The 24,915-nt window shown below is 31.5% G+C and overlaps 1 protein-coding gene across 21 annotated transcripts in view; it reads right to left on the reverse strand.

Moving 5' to 3' along the window:
- LOC105149436 (CUGBP Elav-like family member 1-A) overlaps positions 1 to 24,915 on the reverse strand; it is a 562,295-nt gene that overhangs the window by 209,062 nt on the left and 328,318 nt on the right. Inside the window, exons 1-2 of one of the 21 annotated variants that reach the window (XM_087403815.1) lie at positions 17,339 to 17,532; positions 16,286 to 16,463 (exon numbers count right to left, since the gene is read on the reverse strand). The exons of the other annotated variants lie outside the window; for them this stretch is intronic. Coding sequence (XP_087259941.1) covers positions 16,286 to 16,431 — 146 coding nt within the window. The 5' untranslated portion in view covers positions 16,432 to 16,463; positions 17,339 to 17,532. Of the gene's footprint in view, positions 1 to 16,285; positions 16,464 to 17,338; positions 17,533 to 24,915 lie in introns of those variants that run through there. 21 annotated transcript variants of the gene reach the window in all.

A 24,915-nucleotide genomic window follows, 5' to 3' on the forward strand; every position in this document is an offset into this window, starting at 1 on the left:
ATTATTTTTTATTTCTAGCTCTTTCTCCAAGTTTCCCTCCCTTCTTCTTTCGTTTTTTTTCTTCTTCCTCCTTCTCTTTTCTTCTTTTTCTTTCTCCCTCACACACATACATACACATCACTCATTGCTCTTGAGATTTTACATTGATAAATATTATTACTAAAGATAATAACGTAATTTCCCTAAATATTTTATAACTTTCCAATCAAAAAGTAATAATAAACTTTACTTTTCAAATAAATATGAATTTAATAAATTCAGACTAAATCTCAAAATAAACTTTATTCAAGTTTTTCAATCATTTAATTTTAGCTGAGTTCTTCTGTAAAAACAATTATGTATATTATTTATATCATTAAAAGCATCTTGTATTCGCTATTACAATCCAATAACTAGCCGTCATATGTACAGGATGCGTCTAAACCAAAATCCAGACAAATCGAACAATTTCTTTAAACAAAATGTTTTCAATGAAAAATTAAATATTACAAAAAATCCTTTTACATGGCACTTGGGGGATCCCTGTAGAGCACAAGCATTCGATATATACCCTATTAGCTTGAATGACTCTATTCTCGATCTGAAGCGTTCGCACGCACGTTGTAATGTAGCGCTGTCGCGTAGCCATGCCGACGAATGCTGCCTCAATAGCGGTCCTTAATGACGTCACATTGGGATGCCAAGACTTGTTTGTGACCCTTTCAACTACGCTCCATACGTAATAGTCCAAGGGATTTAAATCTGGGCTGTTGGGAGGCCAGAATGGAAGCCGAGGCGAGCAACTCGGCTTGTCCTGGCAGCCTCAGAGAGCATCTGTCGTATCTTTAATGTATACGATTTGTATCGAAGGTCCTCCTCGGCAATTCGACGCATTGTTGTCTCGCTTACACCAACAATCGATGCTAATTTTCGCAACGATTGCCCTGGATAATTCGAAATCAGCGCTTGAGCCCTTTCAACGACTGCGAGGGTCCTCGCGGTGCGTTATTTCGAATGACTCTTCCTCGCTGGCATATTGGAACTTTCGTTGGACTGTTCTAAAGCCGTATATTTTGCCACAACGTCATAAACGATTGATCTCGGGTATCCAAAGAACCGAATCATTTCCGTTGCTGAGCGTCCAGCGCGAAGACCTTCGATCGCAGCTCTTCGATTATACTCTTCACTTAGTTTCAACATCACGGCCATTTTGAGAGTATGACTGTTTACTAGAAGCATCAGGCTTTCTCGGATGCCAACAACTTCTGGCAGAGGCACAATATAGCGGAAAATTTAAATTGAAATTTATCCGGATTTGGTGACGCACCCTGTATATCTCGCGTGATACTTAATGCATATTATTAGCTCAAATTCAAATAAAAGTTGCCAAGTTATTAAATATCGAATATTTCATTGCATAAATTTCATTGCAATATTGATACCATTCTCCACACAGCAGAAATATTCCGAATATATCATATACGGATATCTTACATACGTTGTCATATTTTTAGAATGTTCGTGTGATATAATTTGAACATTTTTGCTATATAGATCTACGCTAGATATTACATTAAATTTCTCAAAGTAAAAAATATCAGTATTTAATGACATATTTATCAATTCTGTGCGCCTGAAATTTACATGCTTGTTCTACAAATTTTCGGCCAGATAAAGTTGATGAGTTCCGAAAGTGGGTCGTTAACTTTACAAGTCGAAATGAATGCAGATGCAGGCATCGTGCATTGTAAGTTCGATCGTATGCACGTGAATTATCGAATTCCGATTAATCGATCGACCGATCATTGAAAGTGCCACCGCCCGCTTGAACTATTAATAAAAGAGCTTCATGTAACGAAGAAGATGAGCTTGCTTCTCGTTGAAAAGCAACGAGAATGACGGCGACGACGAGCTTTCGTCAACTTCACGAAAATGAATGGACGCGAGAACGCGTCTCACACAAAAGGACTGGCTGACGCCTGCATTTCGCAAATTTTTCTCACCGTTGAGAGGTCGCACGGTTCTTCAGTCCCGATCCTTTATTTTCTTCTTTCTCTTCGTGAGTCGCCATTCTTGCTCGCCCAGCCATTTTTCCCTTTGACTCACACGAGAACTGCGCGCGCGGATGCACTCGTAGCTATCGCAATTTCTTAGAATTGCAAGTATGTATGCGCAACATGTGTGCGTGAACGTGTATTTCTCGTTTACAAGCGAGAACCAGCACTCGTATTCGCGACAAGTAGACAATGCCGAGCCGAGGAAGGACTGTAAACGCTATTCCGTTTTGCACAGACGTGAGTAATTGAAGACTAAAGACATAAGGTCTTGAATGCATGATCCTAAAGATCGGAAACAGTCGACTATAACCAAACGATCTATCATGATGATATATTTGTTCCCACCAAATATCATATAACATAAGTCTAATTTATCGGTCGTTTATATAGACTGAAGCACTCTAATCATATCTATCAGTTCGATAAAGATGATAACGAAAGCCTAATATGAAACGTATTAAAATGTCGTATCGAATCAAATTATCTATGTATGAATATTTGCATATTATTAGGTGTTGGAATTAATTCGTAGCGTTTTACAAGTGATGGGAAGTACTTTCATTAATGTATTTTTTAATGCTCATGTGAAATAAATAACATTCTTTCATTAAAAACGCTACGAATTAATTCCAACACCTAATAAATAATAGTTGATTTAGATATAGAATAGTTGGTTTAGATTTTCTTCCGTTATGTTTTCTTTGTTCTAACAGTGAATACATCTATGATCTTTCACTAGTGAATATTTACGAGTTTATGCTCTTGTGTTTTATGTTTAATAAAATATGTTTAATAAAATATGTACTTTTATATTCTATTTATGTTAAAATTCTTAGAGGAATAAAAACAGAGTTTCATAAATAAAATAAAATTAGCATTTTTATAGATATATAAAATTTTTATAAATTTAAACAATAAAAATATAAAATAATATATTCACCTTATTATTAATTCAATTTCAAGAAGATTAACTTTTAATTCGTTCGTTCAACTTAGATGTGGCTGATAAAATTTATTATTAATCATAATAGTTCTTCTTTGGTCGCTTCATTAAAGATTCCAGTGGATTGCTCAGCGAGAGAAGATAATTTCCGAGTTTATTTTGGCTCGTCAGCGTGGAAATGCGATTTCGTTGCCCGTTACATCGAGATTCGTATCGCTTGCGGCTATGTATACCGATATTAGAGGGTTCGATGTCCCCGGTCCTTAACTATCTTCGAACTTCATCGGAAACTTGAAGCATGTAATACCTTGCGCAGCTGTGAAAGTCGTGCAACATATGTATAGTTTATAATTCAGATACTCTCCCCCCTCATCTTGTTCTATGTATCGAAAAAGACTTTGCGTGTTGGAGATTGAAAATGTTATAGAATCTATCCAAACGCGATAGAGTTATAGATATATTTTATCAATTAAAATTCAATAGTGGAGTAGTTAAATAATATAAATTTATATAATAGCATTTGTTTTTTTTTAAATTTCATCGTTTTATTCATTTTCTATGTCTCTTTTTCTCGCAATCTTAACGATTCTTATAAATGCATTAACTATTAATTATCTAAAAAACTTAATTATCTAAAAATTATTTAATTCAACTTTTGTATAAGAAACTATTATAAACCCATGATTTGTATAACAACTACGCTAATATATATAGATCCCAAGACATTGCATGTGCTTTTGAAAAAAAATTAGATTACGTTAGATTCTCTTGGATAAATTGATTGAGTAGACCTATTGAAATTCTGCGTGTATCTCGTCCAATAATTAAGAAAAATCGCCCGGGGCTAAGCAAAGTGCGTCGCTTCCTCGCTTCGATATTGTCAAAGTTACTTAATCCGGAGGGTTGTTCAACTACATTGTGCGCGAGGACAACTACTGCGTGTGTTTCGGTGTGAGATGCGTATGTTCTTTCATTAGCCGCAGGAAATTAACCGAGAATGGCCACGAAGACCTCTCCATTCTCCGACCCTTCTCTCTATAGGACAGACTCTGGAAGCGTCACAGCGTGACGAAGAGTGAGGAATAATCGGCGAGAGGTCGAATTTCGAAAATTTCGCCGTTTCACGGTTGTTGCGTAGCGCTCCGGTGAAAATGACAGCTGGACTCTCTCTTTTGAGCGGCGAGGCCATTTTTTTTATACCTGTCGCGACACCCCTCTTTTGCACGGTCGTGCAACCCTTCACGCTCGCGAGGCGAGCACATTCTACTATTCTAAAGCGTCTCATCGGTGACAAGGGTGAATGTGACAGTGGAGCGGAGACTGAGAAAGTAAAAGAGTTGAATTTGCATAATTGTTTTCAGTTTACAGAGGTGCCTTGTGTTAATAAAGAAAAATACGATATGGTCTACTAACGCGATACGATAAAGTCTCGCGATTTTTCTACCGTTGTAAATATACATATATTTCGGTTGCTCATTTCTCTTCCTTTTTTCTGCATCCAGTAAATTTAGCCGAGCTTAATTTAACTGTCTTCACAAAATAATTAACTAATAATTTAAAACCGAGAAAATAGTTCCAAAATAATCAATTACTTATAAAAGAATGTAAATTAGCGATACTTACAATTTATAAAAAAAATTATTTAAATACATTGAAGAAGCAGAATTCTAATTTAGAACATAACAATCGTTATTTCTCTATATACAATCGTAAAACTAGTTCATTTCAATAATATATTTTTAGTTTAAATATTTTATTGAAATATGATTTCTGTACTACATATATAAAATACTACTTTAGCGTCAAAATTGTTTAATTGCTTGCCCTAGCAATCATCCGAATAACATGATCCAAGCTGTCATTACAACTACACATCTCGACACGCGAGAAATTTGATCTAGTTACAAGTTTAAAAATGTCGACGAAACTGCTATCCCGATGATGTGAGCGAATGTTGATAGAATAAGTTCGAACGGATATCATGAGAAAACTAATCATTCGAGAGCGGATCACGAAGAGCATTGACCCGAGCTCGCGGAACGTCAAAAATCGAAAACATTTATCGATTTTGCCGTCCTAGTGGCGGATGGAACACGACACGGATGATCACACACGTTTCAAACCCTCGAGCAGTTAGGCCAGTCACGTGTAGTGTCCGCTGATACGAGTGCTGCATACAAAAGTTTTTCGACCTCTATTTTGTGGGCCGCGTTCATCCTCGCCTCGACCATCTGAACATATACTCACATCACATCGAAACTTATACGTACTCTCACGTATATATCAGAAGTTACCATCGCACGTATACACATCTGTATTTCACGTCTACACTTATATCTATCTATTCACATCCATAGCAATATCTTCACGTCATGCTGGTATGGCTTATACCATCTCATACTTCAAGTTTTCGCCATATCTACAGAGAAAATAAGCTTTGCATCTACGCTTTACGTCCTACAACGAGCATACCACTACAATTATACATTTCTGTAGCGGCAACTCTACGTCATACTTAACGTTCTCCCACGCCTCCACATTTTCACCAAAACTTTCTCCTATATATATATATCTACATATATATATATATAATATATATATACAATTACTCGTTGTATCTACTTTATGCCTGCACATACGGCTACACTTGCGCTGTAGAAGCTTCAGCGTCATATAGCGTTTCAACCCTCTCATACATGCCAGCACGATGTCTTCGTTCTCGGGAGTGGCAGCTGCTCTGACACCGAAAAACAAGGAAAAGCTCCGTGAGCGGTTGGAAGGACACGTACGTGGTATGCTCTTGCAAACAACACTCCAATGAGAAGAGATACTCAGCTCGCCTGTAGACCCGACCCCTGTTGCGCTCACGTCGGACGCCATGCCACGTGGATATGTCTAATTCGTTTCGCGCGTCTCGCCACGTCGAGTGTGTAAAGGGAATATTTTCTCGCAAAATAATTTCGCCATGGTCGATGGTTTTACGCGATGTATATGTATAATTTATTCCTCCTATTTTCCTCTATGCATTCGTTGTTACCTTCTATTGAATTTCAACCAGACAGATTAAAGCTTGTAAATGATCCTTCTTAAAGATTCTATTAAAGATTCTGTTAATTGTGTACGTATAAAAGTCGAGACTGTTGTATGTAAAGCTTATCGGTGATCTAATTGTAACGCAATAAGAAAGATAGTCAGAAAAAAGATAAAGAGATCTAAGCGATAGGCAGGAAGAGTGCATTATGCGGTATACTTCAGTCTCGAACGGTTGTTTTTCGTTTGACAAAGTTGCTAATGAATAAACATGGACTTCTTATTATTTGTGATAGTACAATTTAACATATCCTAACGAACAAACTTTTTGCCTTTGAGGCAAACTAAGTAAAGTTCAAACAAGACAATTCTGATTTTAAAAAAGTGCAGTATTTCATAATAGTCGAGTAAGTAATAAACAATTATGCGGTTTTTAAAACCAAAAGTCAGAAAGAATTTGTAATGAGTTAAATAATTAAATATTCAGTTAGCAAGATTATCTTATCGCATTGTTATTTATTAAATATATTAAAGGTTTGTTTTCAAATTGCGATTCAAATAAATTAAATGCACAATCTTATCTGTCATATTTCAATATGGTTAAAGAAAAAAATCTAATTGTTATCTTTATCAACAAGCATGATATTCTTTTTTAATCATTCTTATCAAGTAATCAATCCTAACTATTATTTCAGATGCAAATATTATCGATTCTACTTCTTATATTCAAAATACAAAGACTTATGTAGACTAAGATAAAGCATAATTTCAATTACAAATTCTTATTTTACACATTACAAAATAATGGTACGATGCATAACTTAATCATGTATCGGTCAAAGATTCGCGGGGAAGTAACTAGCAGATAGGTATGTCTAGCAGTGTCCAATTACCCATCAGTAATTGAAGAAGAATTTTTGTTCAGCTCAAATTTTACGCATCACTGTTCGATCTGTCTCTACGGTCAATTGCTGACTCCATTATTCTTGGTTAATTAAATCGATCAACTTCGAGCTTACGATTACAGAATATTTTTACAATAATAATGTGAAATTTGTCAAATTAATCAATAGAGTGCATTACGGAAAGTATTACGTAAAGTTGCAAAAGTTAATGATAAATTTAATTACCTTTAATTCCGTTTATAAAATAAGTTAAATTTCAAGATTTAAAAATAATAATAATAATAATATACATATAATAGTAATTTATGTGTATTTATAAAAATTACATAGTCTCTTTATTGAAAGAGAGATACTTTACATAGCACTTATTTTTCTTGAATAATTTCAACGCATACGAAATGTTTCATCTGCACTGTGTAATATTCTACTAACATATCCAGCATATTCTCGAGTTAGAATCGAATTAATTAGAGTCGAAGGTTCTAATCAATCATAGCAGTTTCCAAATTACAAGTGATCAAATTTGATCAACAGTATCGCATAAAGTTTGAGCACTCAGTTCCGTTGCTGTACTTACAAGCATACCGAACTGTTACGTTATTTTCATAACTCGGGTAATATTGTTTGATACATTCAATCGACTTTACTTTTAGTTTCTTATGTAAAAATTTACATAGTTTATAACTAATAAATTAATATTAATAAATTTATTATTAATAGCAAATAAATTATTATATAAAATTATTTTAATATTCCGAATGTTACATATTATCTATAGAAAAATATTTCTTTCTATTTCCATATATTTTTAAAATAATTTTGTATTTTATCAACATAAAGTGATATAATAATTATTACCGTCACTTTAATTATCAAATTTTAATAGTAAACTTTGAATTATAAACATGCTATGCTACTGATTAAAATATTTAAATGCGGAATTAGTTATCTGTACAAACTAATTAATGATTAATTCGGACTCAACCTGTTACACACCTATGATGTTTCGTCAATGATTGAAAAATTGAAAAATATCAATAACTTTATTCTAATGTTGTCTCATGTATGACACAATTAATAAAGAAAAGTATAGCTTTAATAACTTTAAGCTTAATTAAGATACGAAAGGTCATGTAAAAGTAAATAATTGGAATTACATACGCTTCACTCACACATAGATTTCCAAATCGTGGTTTTTTTTGTACTTAAATTACTCAATGCAATGTTTCTCGTATTATTCTGTGCTCTCAATTCGAAACTGGTAAATTACATTTAAATTAGTGAGGAATTTAAAACGTGATGCAAAATATATTTAAATTAATGCATCACTAGAGAAAATTAATTACAGAGAATTAATTTAATTCGTAAATATCATAAAATGATAATTTATAATTTCAATTTTTCTATTATGCTTTTATTTCAACCGAATAAATTACGCAAAATATCTATTTGGCTAAATCATCGATACCCTTATTATTAATTGAAAGTATTAATCGTGCGAGTTCATTATTGTTAAATAGGAAATTATCGCGTTTGCTTCTGGTATTGACGCGATCACGTCTCGAGGGAGAACAACGACACAGTAGTGGGAACAGCTCCCGCCATTGCTCGATTTTCAAGAGTCGCAAGTCTTGCGAGTGATATCATGACTTTGTGTACATAACTGTATACAAAAAATAAATGTCGAATGCCAAGCACTGGTACTAAGCCGACCACAACATATTTAATGTATTACAAAGCAAATGTATACCAAATATTTATTTATTACGTTTTAAATTAATTTCGATAAATAATTGTTATAACATACATGTTATTTGAATATAAAAATTCAAACAGCAAAATCAGCTGAGCAAAAGTTACCATTTGATAAAAATCAAGACTAAATAAACGTACGAAATAATATAGAAATATAAGCTACATGTAATATTTACCGATTGCTCACAATTCTAAAAAAATATTGTAATCACAATTTTATCTAAAGTTTTCGACAAAGTTAATCTCCATAATATGTTATTAAAATATTCCATGGTTATGGTTATGAGAAACACCATGTAGATTCATGAATTTTTATGTTACCTTGATATCTCATGAGGTTTGAGAGATAATAGAAAGATGATTGAGAAAATTTCAAACCATCTATATATACGTATATACATATCTAGCTGATATATAGTAAATTGTGGTGATCCACTACGAAAAACAGTTCGTCGACTGTCCCAAAAAGATAAATCCAAGACGAGAACAGCTCACATAGGGAATTCTCTTTGAGCTTGTACCCGTCTCTAACCACCGTAAGACACTCTTCTTTGCGTTTCCGTTTCCCTAATTAAGAAAACTCGTCGTTCTCCCGGTAAGTATGACGATGTCGTTCGCTTCCTTGCGGACTTTGATGGCCATTAAGACATCTTAGAGCATCTTAATCCACGTCGGCAAGAAAGTTTGACGATCATATTCGAGAATTCGTTCCCACGCGCAGAGATGATTACATTGTCTCTGATTATGACATTGTTACGCGAATAATTTTAGAAATGTGTATTAAAACGTTAGCTTTTATGCTACGTAATTTTATGCTACGCTTTTATGCTATGAAATAGATATTATAAAACTCTTTAAAAAGAAGTAAAATTTTTTGATTGTTAAATTAAAATATGAATTTTTACATTTTATCGATTTATATTGTAATTTGTTATGTTATGTAACATAAAAAAATGTAAAATATTATTTTTTAATTTTGGGATGTTACTTTCTCCAATACTAAATTAGTTTATTAAACGTGTTATACATATCATATTTTCTTTGTGTTTACTAATATTGGATATTATAATCAAGCTTTTTACGATAAAAATATCAGTTTTATATTGTTTTAAAATTCTGTTGTCAAAAAAGTAATATAATAATGGCGATGTGTGTGTATATTGTGTTAAATAAATGTCAAATATGTTATTTAGTCATAGATTAAATTCATTTCTTGTAACAAATTCTTTATTGAATGATTTCCTCTTGCAAGCAGGATATTTGTTGTTTAATATACAAGCCTTCCAGTTATTTCATCCTATCATCAAGATATTAATGGTTTCGATTTTGTATAACATGAGTACACAGATTCAATTCTAGCGGTTGCTTGAATATTTTCGCAACGTGTGGGTATCCAATTAGTGTTAGCTACGCTCTGATGCCGTCGGAGTAATTATCCCATAATTGATACACTGCCGCCGCACGTAATCAAACAAAACGAAAAATATCTCGAATTAAGGAACGCTCGTGCTGGCGTGCTCATTCGAGATAGCTGAAAATTATTCCCGAATCAGCCGTTTTGCAAACCCTTCTCGCTCCCTTCCTCCCCCCCTCCCTCCTGTTCAACTAAATGTATGCGCGACGCTTAGGGTGAATTTGCCACGCGGTTAGTGTTTCGAACTGGTTGCAAAATGTTCCTTGCTGAGTGTATAACTCGGCTACAATTTAAGCGTCGCATTATCGTCGTAGGCTGAAGTCGGCGGATAACCACCGACTTCATCCACATGGGATTAGTCGGACATTCACATCCTCACATTGCTCTTCTGCTCTTTCTGGTTGTTACTTAATTGCACCAGATATTTAAATGACACGTTTTTACAAAGATAACAAAAACATAATTTTATCATGTATTTGAACAAATATGAAATTGATTGTTCGTCCAAATGTTTGTTAAGAATATTATTTATTCTAATATTTTATATTTCTTATAAAATTAAATATCTTTGTACTAATAAATATAAAGTTAACTTTTATAAGATGTAAAAATAAAAAATCACTAACTTAAAAATAATTGATTATAAATTCACTTTTATTAAATAGAATTTATATGTATGAAATTCTTTCATATTTTTAAAATTAAAATACCAATTAACATTTTTGAAGACAGAAAGATTATTTTATATATTTAAGTAAATGTATAAAATATTTATATATTTGAATAAACTTGTCTTTATAATTAAAAAAAATATATATAAAAAATATATAAAGAATTTTTTTAAATTTGAGTAAATAAATACCGATAATATCGATTATATGTAAATTATTTTAATCAGCATTTATAAAAAATTTATAATTATTTGCAATTTATTATGAACATAATGCAAATTTTATATGATATCTTTTATTACATTTAGAATTTTTTAATATATTCAATAAACCATTTTAAATTATTACGAAGAATAAAGATGCACGGAAAATGTACGTTATCGGAAAATTATTCAGGGACTCAATAGTGGATTTTCATTACGTAGAGCATAAGCTTTTGATAATTCCATTTCGCAATTCCTTTCTACGATTTCATCATCGGAATGGGAGATAGCGATGCAAAAAGCTTCATTAGACATTCCGTGCGCGAGGACGCGGTCGTATGTTGCAAAAGACACCGTACGGTTATAGTACGCGGCCGTGCGTTTATCGCCGATAATTAATCGTGGAAGAGCGGCCGAATCAAAGGAATCAAAGGAATGAGTCGATTCGGCACGAGCGTGGATTATACGAGGGGCACGAATTTAATTTCCTCCCTCTGTCTGCCAATATACCGGAGGGATTCGTAAGCGAACTAATTATTTTGCGAACCATCTACCCAGTGGATCGGCCCGATGAAGAAAAAAGGAGAGCGGAAAAGAGGAGAGGAAAACTGGAAAGAAAGTCATGGATGCCTCATATAGCCTTTGCTTAAAAAATTAACTTCATTTTTAAATCATTCATTTTAAAGATTAAAATATCAGTTTTTTAATACGATAATAATGTCATGAAGAAACAAAAAAAAAATATAAGATATTTGAAATTTAGAAAAATTGTACAAATAATGGACTTATAAAAGACAATTTTAAAATATTAAATTTACAGTATCATAATAGCATTTTTTTTTAATCAACAATTAAATGATCTTTAAATTTACTTATTTCATAAGCAAATGCAAATTAATTGCATGGCGTCATCGTAACATTGAGCTTATCAACGAGTTTAAAATATTAATTTACATTATTATTTCGTATTTCATTTATACGTTCGAAAAAACTTTTTACAGATTTAGTTATAATTTTATTTTACTGATATTTCCAAGGAGAATGCAACAATGGAAATTTTGTCGATACGATCCCGCCAGAAACGGATGGGCGATCGAACCGCGCAATAAGCGAAAGTTATTTTGCCGTTGCAAACTCGCGGGAGGGAGAACGCCAGCGATAAGCGGTTATCAGAGTGTAATTCAATTACTGGATCTTCACAGTGCCCCAAGCACTATTGTCCCGTTTTTCCCCTCTCCATTCCGATCCCTCTGTCCCCATAACGAACCTCTGACTTCACTACTCTACTCACACCCTCACGGGCATATAGGCGCTGATTCGTTATCACCCTTTACCTGCCACGACACAATGGCGTTAAACAGGAGATAACCAAACTGATATTGTGGGTCTGCCCTCGAGTTCATCGCGGTGACGACAACTTCGTTAACGTGGTATAAAAGAGAGAGAGAGAGAGAGAGAGAGAGAGAGAGGGAGAGAGAGAGAGAGAGAGAGAGAGAGGGAGAGAGAGAGAGGGAGGGAGAAAGAGGGGAGAGAGAGGGAGGGAGAAAGGGGGAAGAGAGAGAGAGGGGGGGGGAAGGGAGGAAAGGGGTAAAGGAGGGGAGAAGAAAACCGTCCACATGTTCTTGATAATTAACCGATTAAATGCACACTTATGTCTCAAGTAAAGGCGCATTGTCCACGATCTGAGCTAATTAATGAGAAATAAAATCTTACAACACACATAATGGCATAGTCATCGTGTATCGGATAATATTAAATAATTATTGGATATTAGATGGTTGAATTATGTAGATATTCAACAGTAATCAACGACTATATTCATTGTAGGTCGTATAGCGTGATTTCTTTCAATTATGATTGAACGCTGATTAATTTTTTAAAGACATAAACTTACTTTTAGACTGATCTTCAATAGTTTTTATTATAATCAAAATTTAAGTAAATAAGTAATTTAAATTTAATACGTAAAAATAAAATAAAATAAAAATATATAAGTGACAATATCATATTTTAACACTTAGAGTTACATAAAAAAAAAATCTTTTCATAATCACGATTATTAAAATAATTTCTTAAAGAAACCTTTGTCACATTTTTGTTTTAGCGCACTTCATATTTTATTTTGTCCTATTTCTACTCTATGTTGTCTTTTGAACAATGAGATATTAACTGGAAAATAATCAAATTGATAGATGCTTGCAGCCTTGCAAGTTAATGTCTGCTACCATTGCAATTGCTTAATGTAAGCGAGCTTTGAAGAAGAAAAGAGACGAGAATGGAATGACGAAATAGAAAGAAAGAAAGAAAGAAGAAAGAGAGAGAGAGAGAGAGAGAGAGAGAGAGAGAGAGAGAGACAACAAAAGTTGACCAAAACTTGATGGTGCGAAACTCTTTAACGACTCTTGCTCACGACTTCTCCTTCCACTAAAAGTATATAAGAAAGGACGGAACACTTAACGGCAACCGACGATTATATTATACGCATATTTTTTGCTCACAGCTCTTCGAGGGAAGATTTATTCTATAGGCTGAAATATTTCTGAACTATATATATAACCAATAGTTGTTTAATTCTAATCTAATCACTAAGAAAATGGATACAGGTGAATAGGTATAATGCTTAAAATGTGTAAAACATTAAAAATTAAACAGTGTATATCAAGAATAATTTTTTCTAATAAATTTTATAACGGACATCAATTATATGGTATAAATCTAATGCTGTATGTAACATTGCAAATTTAATATAAAAACAAATAAAAAATTTATTAAATTTATATAAAATTAATTAATTAAATTGTTGATAGCTTCATCCGCATTGATTTTAATAAGATTTTATATTGATTGTAAAATAAAAATCAAAGATGTTTAATCAAAATAAAAAAGAAAAAAATAAAAACGCTTTTAATCTAAAACATAAAAGCATTTAATTCATTTATATGAATATATATGTTAGTTCAACATCTCAACATTCAGACCGTATTGGGCTTCATATTTAAAGCAATGTTATTTAATATAAAACGGTCTTGTTTCCAATATTATTGTTTGTACACGCTGAAAAAATGCGTAACTCTCTATACATATCGGTTATTTCGAAGAATATTGCTAAGGTCTCGGTAGTCTAAAGGCTCAGGATGCTCGCACGGAATGCAAGAGATCCGGGTTAGGCAATATTTTTCGCAATAAGTTTATTACAGTTTTTAAGATTACTTTGGGAAATTTGGGGGGGATTATTAATATTTCAGATTGATTGCGTTGAAAATTCGATAACCATATCGGCACGTAATTATCATTTCTGAAATTAATTCATTTATATGAATATATATATTAGTTCAACATCTCAACACTCAGACCGTTAGTAGCGCTTTGTATTTAAAGTAATGTTATTTAACATAAACGGTCTTGTTTTCAATCTTATTGTTTATACACGCGCGTTGAAAAAATGCGTAACTCTCTATACATATCGGTTATTTCAAAGAATATTGCTAAGATCTTGATAGTTTAAAGACTCAGGACGCTCGCACGGAATGCAAAGAAATCCGGGTTCGACTCCCGGTCGAGGCAATATTTCTCGCAATAAGTTTATTACAGTTTTTAAGATTAATTTGGGAAATTTGGGGGGGGATTATTAATATTTCAGATTGATTGCGTTGAAAGTCCGACAACCATATCGGCACGTAATTATCATTTCTGAAATTAATTCATTTATATGAATATATATATATTAGTTCAACATCTCAACACTCAGATCGTAGTGGCGCTTCGTATTTAAAGTAATGTTATATAAAAGCATTTGTTTTTAATGTAACGTTTTTATTTAATTAATAACAAATATATAAAAAAGAAAACTCGCGATAAAAAATACGTACACATGAACAGGATACATTTTTTTTTCAAATATTACGTAAATATCCACAATATCTATGCAAATGGGAAAAGCAAGTCGATTAAAAATTTGCATTGAAAAAATTCTCGATGAAAAGATACCGTAGCATTTTTTGTAACGTACTAATTGGCTAAAGGGCCACGATGCTAGGCGGGTAACCAATTAAAAAGAGCTGAGCGCAAGGAAAAAAAGCTGAGCGCGAAAGTTGCCTTTATAATCGATTCTCTCAAACGAACTCGGTAAGAGCAAGAAACTTAAGCGAGACTGTCTTCGTTATTAATTATTAATTATCTCGTCCGTTTATTGATGCAGTTTTGCATTAAGTCTTTTATCCTACAGCTACTTTCTGATAAAATATGCTTTATAAAAGAGAAAATATATCCTCTGTCAAAGAAACTTTTAAATACATTAACTAGACTATTATATTAATTTTTAGTTAATTGTATTTTAAGTTTATCGTTATATATTATTATTCATTTATTTATTTAAGCAATTGAAGATTAGCTTTCGAAAAATTATTTATAAAAATAATTTAAAATCATTTTTACTACAGATACAGAACACAATTTTTAAACGTTAAATAAATAAGATGGTTCTACTATTTTATCAATGGATTACTTTTTCTAAAAAAGAAGAGAGCTACTCTCTTCTTTCTTTTTCTATTTCCCCATTTCTCTCTCTCTCTCTCTCTCTCTCTCTCTCTCTCTCTCTCTCTCTCTCTCTTCCTCCCCCTTTCTGTCTATATAGAACTGATCGTTTCAAAAGAATCAATTCGTTTCAATCATTAGATTTGATCAAAGCTTATACATTTTAATCAAGCACGTCACAATTCTAGAATAATCAAAATTTTCTGTTCAATCTGCTGTATTTAATTACTTTTACTAGTAAATGAGAAAAACGTATAGTTTAAATTAAAATTGAAATAGATAAAAATTGAAAAATCAATACATAAAATAGCAATTTTTTGTATTTTATCGTTGTACGTTGATATTACAGTTAGGTTCTAATTTAGTTGTAACATCAAGCGGAAATTAAAACACAAACCATAATATCTTTTTCTGTTCAATTGTATTCAATATATCTCATGTTATTGCTCTGTGTGTCGTGACCCAATCATAAAATAAAAATCAATGCGCGAGGTATACACAAGTTTTATATTTATCGATCTATACGGTTTACGATATTGCTACTCTGTTTTGATTAAAATTATAAAGTTAAATAACAATTTGGTGTACAAATATATACATTGATAAAACAATGTTAATTAATATTAACTGCAATCCCACTTTTTATAAGATTGCAGCTAATGTTAATTAAAATTCTGTTAAATTATGATTGAAAGGCACGTAGTATCTTCTTATCAGTACATCCGTTTCATGCTACTACCATTATCACTTCGATCCAGCTGCATATGTAAAAATATGAGTGATGTTCTCTCTTACCGATCTGGTTGCTGCGACACGTCGCTATTGTTGTTATTCTGATCCAACTGCATTGTCCCACTAGTGAACAACTTATAATCGAGCATAGTTTCCGAGTCTGTCGCATTCAATGGTGTGCTCGACGTCTGCACGCAGGACTCGAACATTGATCGTTCTTTCTCGAATTACACAATGTGTGCTGCAATCGATATAACAAAAAAAAATCTTCAAACATTTAATGTCAGTGATATCGATAACCGCTGTCGTTCGACGCTGCTCGTTTCGCCGCCAATTCGCGACGACGGAATTTGAAATTCAAATTTTATTAACTGGTGAACCTTATTGGAGACGAAGAGTGACCTGTTACGTTTAATTAACTTGAATGAACGAATTCGATGCGATATCGACGGAGATCTGACGCAAAGGACTCTTGCATGATCAATATTGAAGCAATACGCTGTATTAATAATATTAACAGAACTTCGTTATTTAAATATTAATATTACTTCAAACAATTCAATCATGTTGCACAAATCCCTTTCTCTTTTGTTTAACAAATTGTAAAATAAAATGGATTGAAAGAGAAGAAAAGAGCTCAATGAAAAATGAATATAAAACGTGAATTTAATATAATCATAAAAATATCTTAAAAAATTTATATTTATAATTTAATTAAAAATAATAGAAATTGTATAAAGTTAATTTATTTGGCATGTTATTGTCAAAGACTTATCAGGAAAAATATTTTAATTGTGAAAGAAAATTATCAATTTATAAAATTATATATATAATAAGAAATATTTTTTATAATTATTCAAATATATAATATAGACCAATTATATAATGCTACTTTTAAGTACAATATTAGATGTACAATATAAGTACAATATTAGACAATATATTAAGTTTCGAGAAGAAATAACTTTAGAAACAGTACATTATCTAAAAATGATCAAACGTTCTATAAAGAATATAGAGTATTAAGAATCATTATTAAACTTGCAAGGAGACTGCTTTAAGAAAATTTTAGTTATTCGATAAATCGAACGAATGAATTGAAGTTCTTCTACTTACCAGAACCAAAACACACTACTGATACAATCTAAATCGCGCAGCACACATAAATACTTGGATTTATTAGAACTGAATATAAACGATGCTTAGGAAATTGATGAAGATGTAAAACACAATGATGAAGGATCAAGCTTGAAAAGCTGTGTATCGATCCACGGCACGAGTTCAACTGTGGACTATTTTGGATATGTCCATAAACTAAGGTCGTAGCGTATTGTTATCTGCTGCCAGGCAGATCGTGCATGTAAACATAAACGAAAAAATTCCGCGTTCTTAGACAGAAATTTATTATCGTAAATACCTTTCCAATGTTACACAAGATGTCCTTGTCTTTGCTTCTATTTTATTAAGTAAAGTATTGTAAGAAAATGTAAAATTAAATATACAATTAATGTTATCTTATTATAGGATTTGTATTAAGATAGTATTTAATCTAGTTGTACATTCTCTATTATATTATTCTTACATATTTCACTATAATTTATTTTTTTGTAATAGTAAAAAATCATAAATTCAACATTGGATTATTTCCAAATAAAATTCGTATTTAGAACGAGAAGAAATTTATAATTGTTAAAGAGCATTACATTTTCATTCAAAAATATACAAAAATTATCAATCTGTATTTACATATGATACTACGTTACATAGTGTAAAATTTTAAGTCTTTGAGAATATCTTTAAAATAATTTATTATTTATACGATTACATCATTATCTATAATGAATAATACTTAATATTTATGATGTTTAAGAAATATCTCTTCAATTTAAAAATTTTACACACACATATAAAAGATAAATCTAGAATATTAGAGTAATAAAGTAATAAAAATGGTATAAAATTATAATAAAAGTTTTTAGGATGACTATAAGAAGTACATCTTTTTATATTTGAAGACAGATTGATATAAAAATTTCTCTTGTAGAAAATACGCAATTTATCAATCGATAAACTTCGAAACTTTTTTTTATAATGTAGTAATATTGTAAGTTTTTTAAATATTTTAAAATTTTAAGATGCTTAGCACTATTATTAAATCAACGATCAATTAATTCGTGATGTTATTTCAGCTTCAGTTTATAATTGCGTTTCGACAATAATCAGCGTACAGTTTATATAAAGAAAGACATATTTAAAATTTAGAAATTAGGTATCAAGATTTAGCCTTGATCAAATTTAACGCCTATTTACTTATTTATGTTAATCACATAACGATCTAATTTAAAATAAATAATTATAACAAACGTGGTTTATAAATCAAATATATAAAAAAAAGGAGCATAAAATCACAACACTGGATGTTGTTTGTGAAATTTAATAATTCATTACATTAATAAAAAATCTTTAGACGTTTTGGCCACATCTGACCATCTTCAGTAAAATCACAAATATTAGTAAAACGCAGAATTTACATGTATCTGATGTTAAATTCAACCATCATATAATATAAATATGTATACGATGTCAATACATAAATATGTATAAGACGTCAATGTATCCCTTGTTTTTCAAATTTTTTAATAAATTGCTAATTTCCGTTATTATTTTATTAGTGGAATCTTTATTTACTAAAATGTATGTGCTCTGGTCATAAGAATTTCATATATTTTACTTCTGTAACTTTCGTGATTCATAATTACAGTTGTATTACCTTTGTCAGCTCTGGTAATTAGAATTTCAGGATTCTCTGAGATGAATCGTTTTACCTCCCTTACACCTTCTCGTATGATATCATTTTCGTAGATTTAATCTCGCAGTTATCTGATTTTAATATTTGAATTGCTTCATTCTTTATCGTTTTACAAATTTCATCATCAGTTTTGAAAAGGTTACACTCAATATGTTTAATAAATTCAAGCATACTCTTTTCTTTACTGATGACATTGTTAGGTAAATTAAACTGCTGACCTAATTGCAATACAACTTTGGTTTTTTCTGGAATCTCCATCTCACTAAGATTTATCAGCCATTGTTATTCATAATTGCAAAATTTGTTTTAAAATTATCAGGGCAAATATTATTATATTATTGTAAGTAATTTTTCGTTCATTAGCCGTAATCTCTTTGGTTGAAATTTTTTGTAACATCAACGATGCGTTTAAGGTATCGCAATTCATCTCAGAGTCTAACGAATGCATTATATTCCAGCGAATATTTTTAATTTTTGTTCTTTCTTTAATTTTATGACTAGCTCGCAAATTTTTAATTTTGTTGTTAATCCTTTCTTGTTCCTTTATCCAAATTCTTAAAATCGGTTTCTCTCAGATACAGAATCAATCATTATTTAAACGAAGAATTTCTAAAATGATATACATAAAAAGTCAAATATCATCAAATAAGTATCAATAAGCAAAGTGACACTGAAGATTTGCCTGATGTTTATCTGCCTTTTCTAGAGAAAGATCTCTCTCACACTTAAAAATAATTCTAGAACAATCTAAACTTTTGACATATATATAAATAGCGGTAACATATACGATATGATAAATAATAATACACAATGTCACGATCAATCACAAATTTCCATCTGCGAGAGGAAAGTGCTTGATCAATATTTTGTTTGTAAAACAGGTAACGATTCGATCCTCATAAAATTGACTAGAAGATATTAACGATAGTTTAATTTTTAAATTAGAATCTGGAAATTCTTGTTCTACATAACTTGCAATATGATAATTGCGCTGCAACAATGTTGTACGATGTACCTTCACAAGATGAAAGAACACATTTATACATATTTATATTATACGATGGCTGAATTTAACGTCAGATATATGTAAATTCTGCGTTTTACTAATATTTATGATTTTACTGAAGATGGTCAGATTGTGGCCGAAAAGATTTTTTATTAATCTAAAAATTTTTTATTAATGTAATGAATTATTAAATTTCACAAATAACATTCAGTGGTTTTATGCTCCTTTTTTAATATATTTGATCTAATTTAAATTTAACTTGGTTTAATTTAATTAAGAGACAACATTATTGCATGAACACATACCGCATGACTTTGGTCGAAACAACTAATAGAATATTAATACGGATATTTAAAATAAAAATCTAGAAAAGGCAATATTCAATGTCGTTATTTTAAAGAACAGAAATAACCTAGAACAAGATATCGATACTTTTATAGTATAGCGAACTATCGTAAGATTTTTCCTCTTGCACGTAATTTAGCGATGGGCGCACAAAAGTGGAACTGAAACACTCGCAGTTTTTATTGGTAACGATATCGGATATGCCCTCGTGTTGTGCGAACATGGTGGGAGAATCTTTAAAAGATCGGCACGAGTAGGCGGCCATATTCTACAAAGGTAGAAGCTAGAAGAAGTGTGTTGAGAAGGTTCCGCGCGTAAACTGATATTCCGTTCGGAGCACCGAGGCGAGAAAAGTGTAGCCTGAGCTTAAGAGGCACAAAAAAGCGCTTTCCACCTTCGCGAAGTAAGCAACGTCTCTCTGGCTCGTTCCTTGGAAGAGATGGAAGCGCGAGAGGGTCCGGGGATTGGATTCAAGGACTGAAGAGCAAGTGGCAGAACGCGGAGGATCTTATTTACCGGTGGAGGAGAGTCAGTTTTTCTACGGATACATAATCTCTCTCCACTGGCACTGTCGACCGTCTGCGTCATATTTCATTCCGAATATAACTTCAACTTTGACACCATAGGCATATATTTCTTCAGAATATAGATACCTTATTCTGCCTCAAAAAATATTTTGGATGACAGACCAAAAATATCTGTCACAATGGGATCCTTGTTGAAATTTTTTATACCTTTTTATATTCTTGGATATAATATATCTCACAACTCATAACATTCTCTAAAACTGAAAATATAAATTCGATCATTATAAATATTAGGTGTTGGAATTAATTCGTAGCGTTTTACAAGTGATGGGAAGTACTTTCATTAATGTATTTTTTAATGCTCATGTGAAATAAATAACATTCTTTCATTAAAAAACGCTACGAATTAATTCCAACACCTAATAATTATGTATCGACTTCAAATTATACTGAAGAACGAGCACATTTACGTTCTATGTCTATAAGAAGCACGGAAAAATGTGAGAATTCAAATAAAGTAAAGAAGGAAGAACGAAGGAATTTAATTCACGAGCTATAAAAGAGGCAAAGGGCAACAATGTATAATTTGCATAAAAGGTACATGTAAATTTTTCTACGGCGTATACATTATACAAGACGTATTTTAAGATATTTGAAATAATACAGATTATTCAATCGGGAATGGGAATTATTTACATAAAATTGTTCTACAAGAAAGGTACATAGAAAAAGATTAATTATTGAACTTATGTATATAATAAGTAGCTGAGGGATATTTAGAAGGTAATTAATATTCTCGCGTGAATAGTTAAAACATATTGACACCATCCACCTCACATAACTTGTGCCTCCTCATCTTGCTACGAGTAATTTCCGCAGTTCAGTACTTCAACATGCAATGGCGCGGGAATAAACTTTGAGGGTTAAAGAGCAAGAGCGGAAGCGAACGACCGAAGTACGCAGTCTTCTTTCCTTCTTGTTTTTTTTTTATTTTTAACTACAGCTCTCCGCTTCATGGACGAACTGAGTCTCGACATACGTAGTACGACATCCTCCTTGCATCGCTTCAGTTTTTAAGTATTACGTGGCGCACTTGACTTCTTAACTTCTTCGGAAAAGTTCTCGACAGTGCTCGAAAGCGGAATAAGGATAGGGCGTTTTCATTACATAAAATGAGACATCATGTTTGGAGTGGACGTATGCTCTCAAACTTGCTTTTTCAATGGTGCAGATTCTGTAGCAGTTTCTTTAATTAAATTACTTATAAATAAAATAATATAATATAATATAATATAATATTTAAAAAATCTCTTATTATTATATGCTGAGTAATTATATCAGTTATTTATAAAAGAAATAAACCTATCAATAAATATAAAAAATTAAACAAATTATTGATATAACTTGGCATATCTTCCTTTCTTATTTAAATATTATAACATTTATCTATTAATTATTCGATAAATAATATTTATACTAAAATGGAATTTTTTAAAAAGTTTTTTTCTATGTTGTTAAATTGTGATAATTTCTCTAATAATTCTGTTTGTTTATTGATACTTTAAATAATTGATTCCATGACATGACAATATTATAGCTTTATGAAATATTGCACAAGAATATTAAAATATATTAATTCAGAGGGTGTTTACCTAATTTTATAAAAAAAATTCCCCTGAGAAAATTGGAAAATTTTTAATGCAACTTTGAATTAAAATGAAGTACAAACAATGCAATCAAACTATATATTATAAGTTAGTAGAAGGGATTCCACGAAATTATCTATCGTTTTCTACAAGTTCATTTTCTATGAAACTTATAGAACAGTACAAAGAAGGTTTTTATCAATGAGCTGTTTTGTTCTACAGAGTATTATCTTCTATTGTCAGCTTAATTTTCTTTACAAAAACTTTAAAAAGAAATTCCAAAAATTTCTTAGAATACCGATAAAATTCCATAAAAATTTCTTATTTTTTCGATAGTAAAAAGAAAATCCTCTGAGAATTCTAGGTTTTTTTCTTCAGATTTATTCAGATACCCTGTAATTGTATGAGAAAATTTAACATTACATTTTTGCTTTTACTCAGCAAAGTTGTCATTCATGGTGACGAAAGAATAACAGATGGGAAAACAATTCAAAGTTTAAAAGGAGTAAAGCAAATGCATTAGATGTGAAATATCAGAATATTGGGTCATTTAAAAAGTATCCGCGGAATTTTTTCATTCAAAAATTGATCAAAAAACCGCGGATACTTTTTAAATGACCTAATACATGCAGTGACGAGAATCTGCTTTTTACACATAAGTTTACCCAGACTTTCTTGGCCGTACAACAAGCTGCACTAGTCAAGCTAATTTAGAATTACAGTTTTAGGTAGCGAGTACCTCCCTTCCTTCACCACTTTTCTCGTTCTTGCGTTTTTTTTTTGCCTGGTCGACTATTTTCCTGTCCACCGTCGCGCTTGTCGCGAGCCAACTTGTTACAAAGGAACCTACGTCGCCAAAGGGCGAACATAAAATTGGCTCGAGGAAAAGTTTTGCAGACGCGATACGGTTTTACTAGAAAAAGAAAAACGCGAACCATTAACATTGGGTTGTGCCAACTCCGCTTAGCGCTACCAGCGAATATAATTTTCTTTCTGTATTGTAATGGAAGTTATAATCCAAAGAGAAACAAAGAATCACTAATGAAATAATTATCAAAAGAAACGAAACAAATTTTCAAAGTATCAGTTTCAGCAATAATTTTCTATTTGAAACTGTCATGATTGAATCAGTTCATTATTTTTTTCTGTAATATAATTTCTTGGCTAAAAGAATCAATAATAAGTATTTAATTATCTAATAACAACAATAATAATAATAATAATCGAAAAATTAATTTTTCTAAAGAAAATTAATAATCTTTATATGTAAACAACTAAAATAGAATAAATAATAAGATGTAGACCAGAAAGATATACTCGTGAATATAATTTACATTCTTGCTGCTTACGTGATGTGATATATGTATTAGTATACTTTTAAAAAAATGAAATTTTATGCATAGAAAAAGACGCATAAAGAATGTGAATAACTCAGTTACGCCTTTTTGATTGACATTGTGTTTCTATTCGTTATTCGCATGTGCTAGAAGCCGTAACAAAGTTAGATAGACCGTGAATTTTCAGTAAATTCGCTAGGTAATTATTTATTATGCTTACGCGCCGTTGCGCATTCCCCCAGAACATAGAGACAATGATTTATTGTATAATGAATGAAATCATAGAATAATCATTTCGGACGCAGTGACACGCGAACTTGGACTCGTTACAGTCGTTACATATTCGATTACAGTGAAAAGGTTATATAATTTGCAGCACAGTTCAATTGTTGCCTTTCAGAATTATGTAGTGAGTCCTTGAGTACCGATGAGTATTCGATCGACGTGCTGTTTTAATATTTCAGTGCTTCCAGGAACTACCATTGCTTTACTATCGTGCATCATTGCGACACGTAAAACAAATGGGAACCTACGTGAAGAAATGAAGTACGTTTCAATAAATTTCACCCAACCATAGAATAGTAAAACCAGACGTGGTTCGTCATTTCGATCGCGGTAACACACAAATTCGAGCTTATTACAGAACTGCGGTGAGCTGTTTCGTAATTATGACAGAGTTGGCAAATAATTTAACAAGACCTCAAGCGGGATCCCGAAGTTTGTGAATTCAATATTTTCTACTTTAACACGTTCCACTTCATGAATCTTTTTATTATCATTGTTTACAATTATTAGTATTAATTCTATTTATTATTAATGTTAAACTTTATTAAATGTCTAACGGTAATTTATTATCTTCTATCATCTAAATTATTATCTTTTCTTATTTTTAATTATTTCATCAATTTTCAACTATAAATCTGTATAATCGTACAAATTCGCATAAAACTTTTCTATTTTCTCACGATACAAGTTTTAGAAAGTTTAGCAGAACAATGTATTAAAAGATAAAATCGTATTGTA

The sequence above is a fragment of the Acromyrmex echinatior genome, chromosome 3 (assembly GCF_024713525.1).
Source record: "Acromyrmex echinatior isolate Ae372 chromosome 3, ASM2471352v2, whole genome shotgun sequence".
In the NCBI taxonomy this organism is placed as follows: domain Eukaryota; kingdom Metazoa; phylum Arthropoda; class Insecta; order Hymenoptera; family Formicidae; genus Acromyrmex; species Acromyrmex echinatior.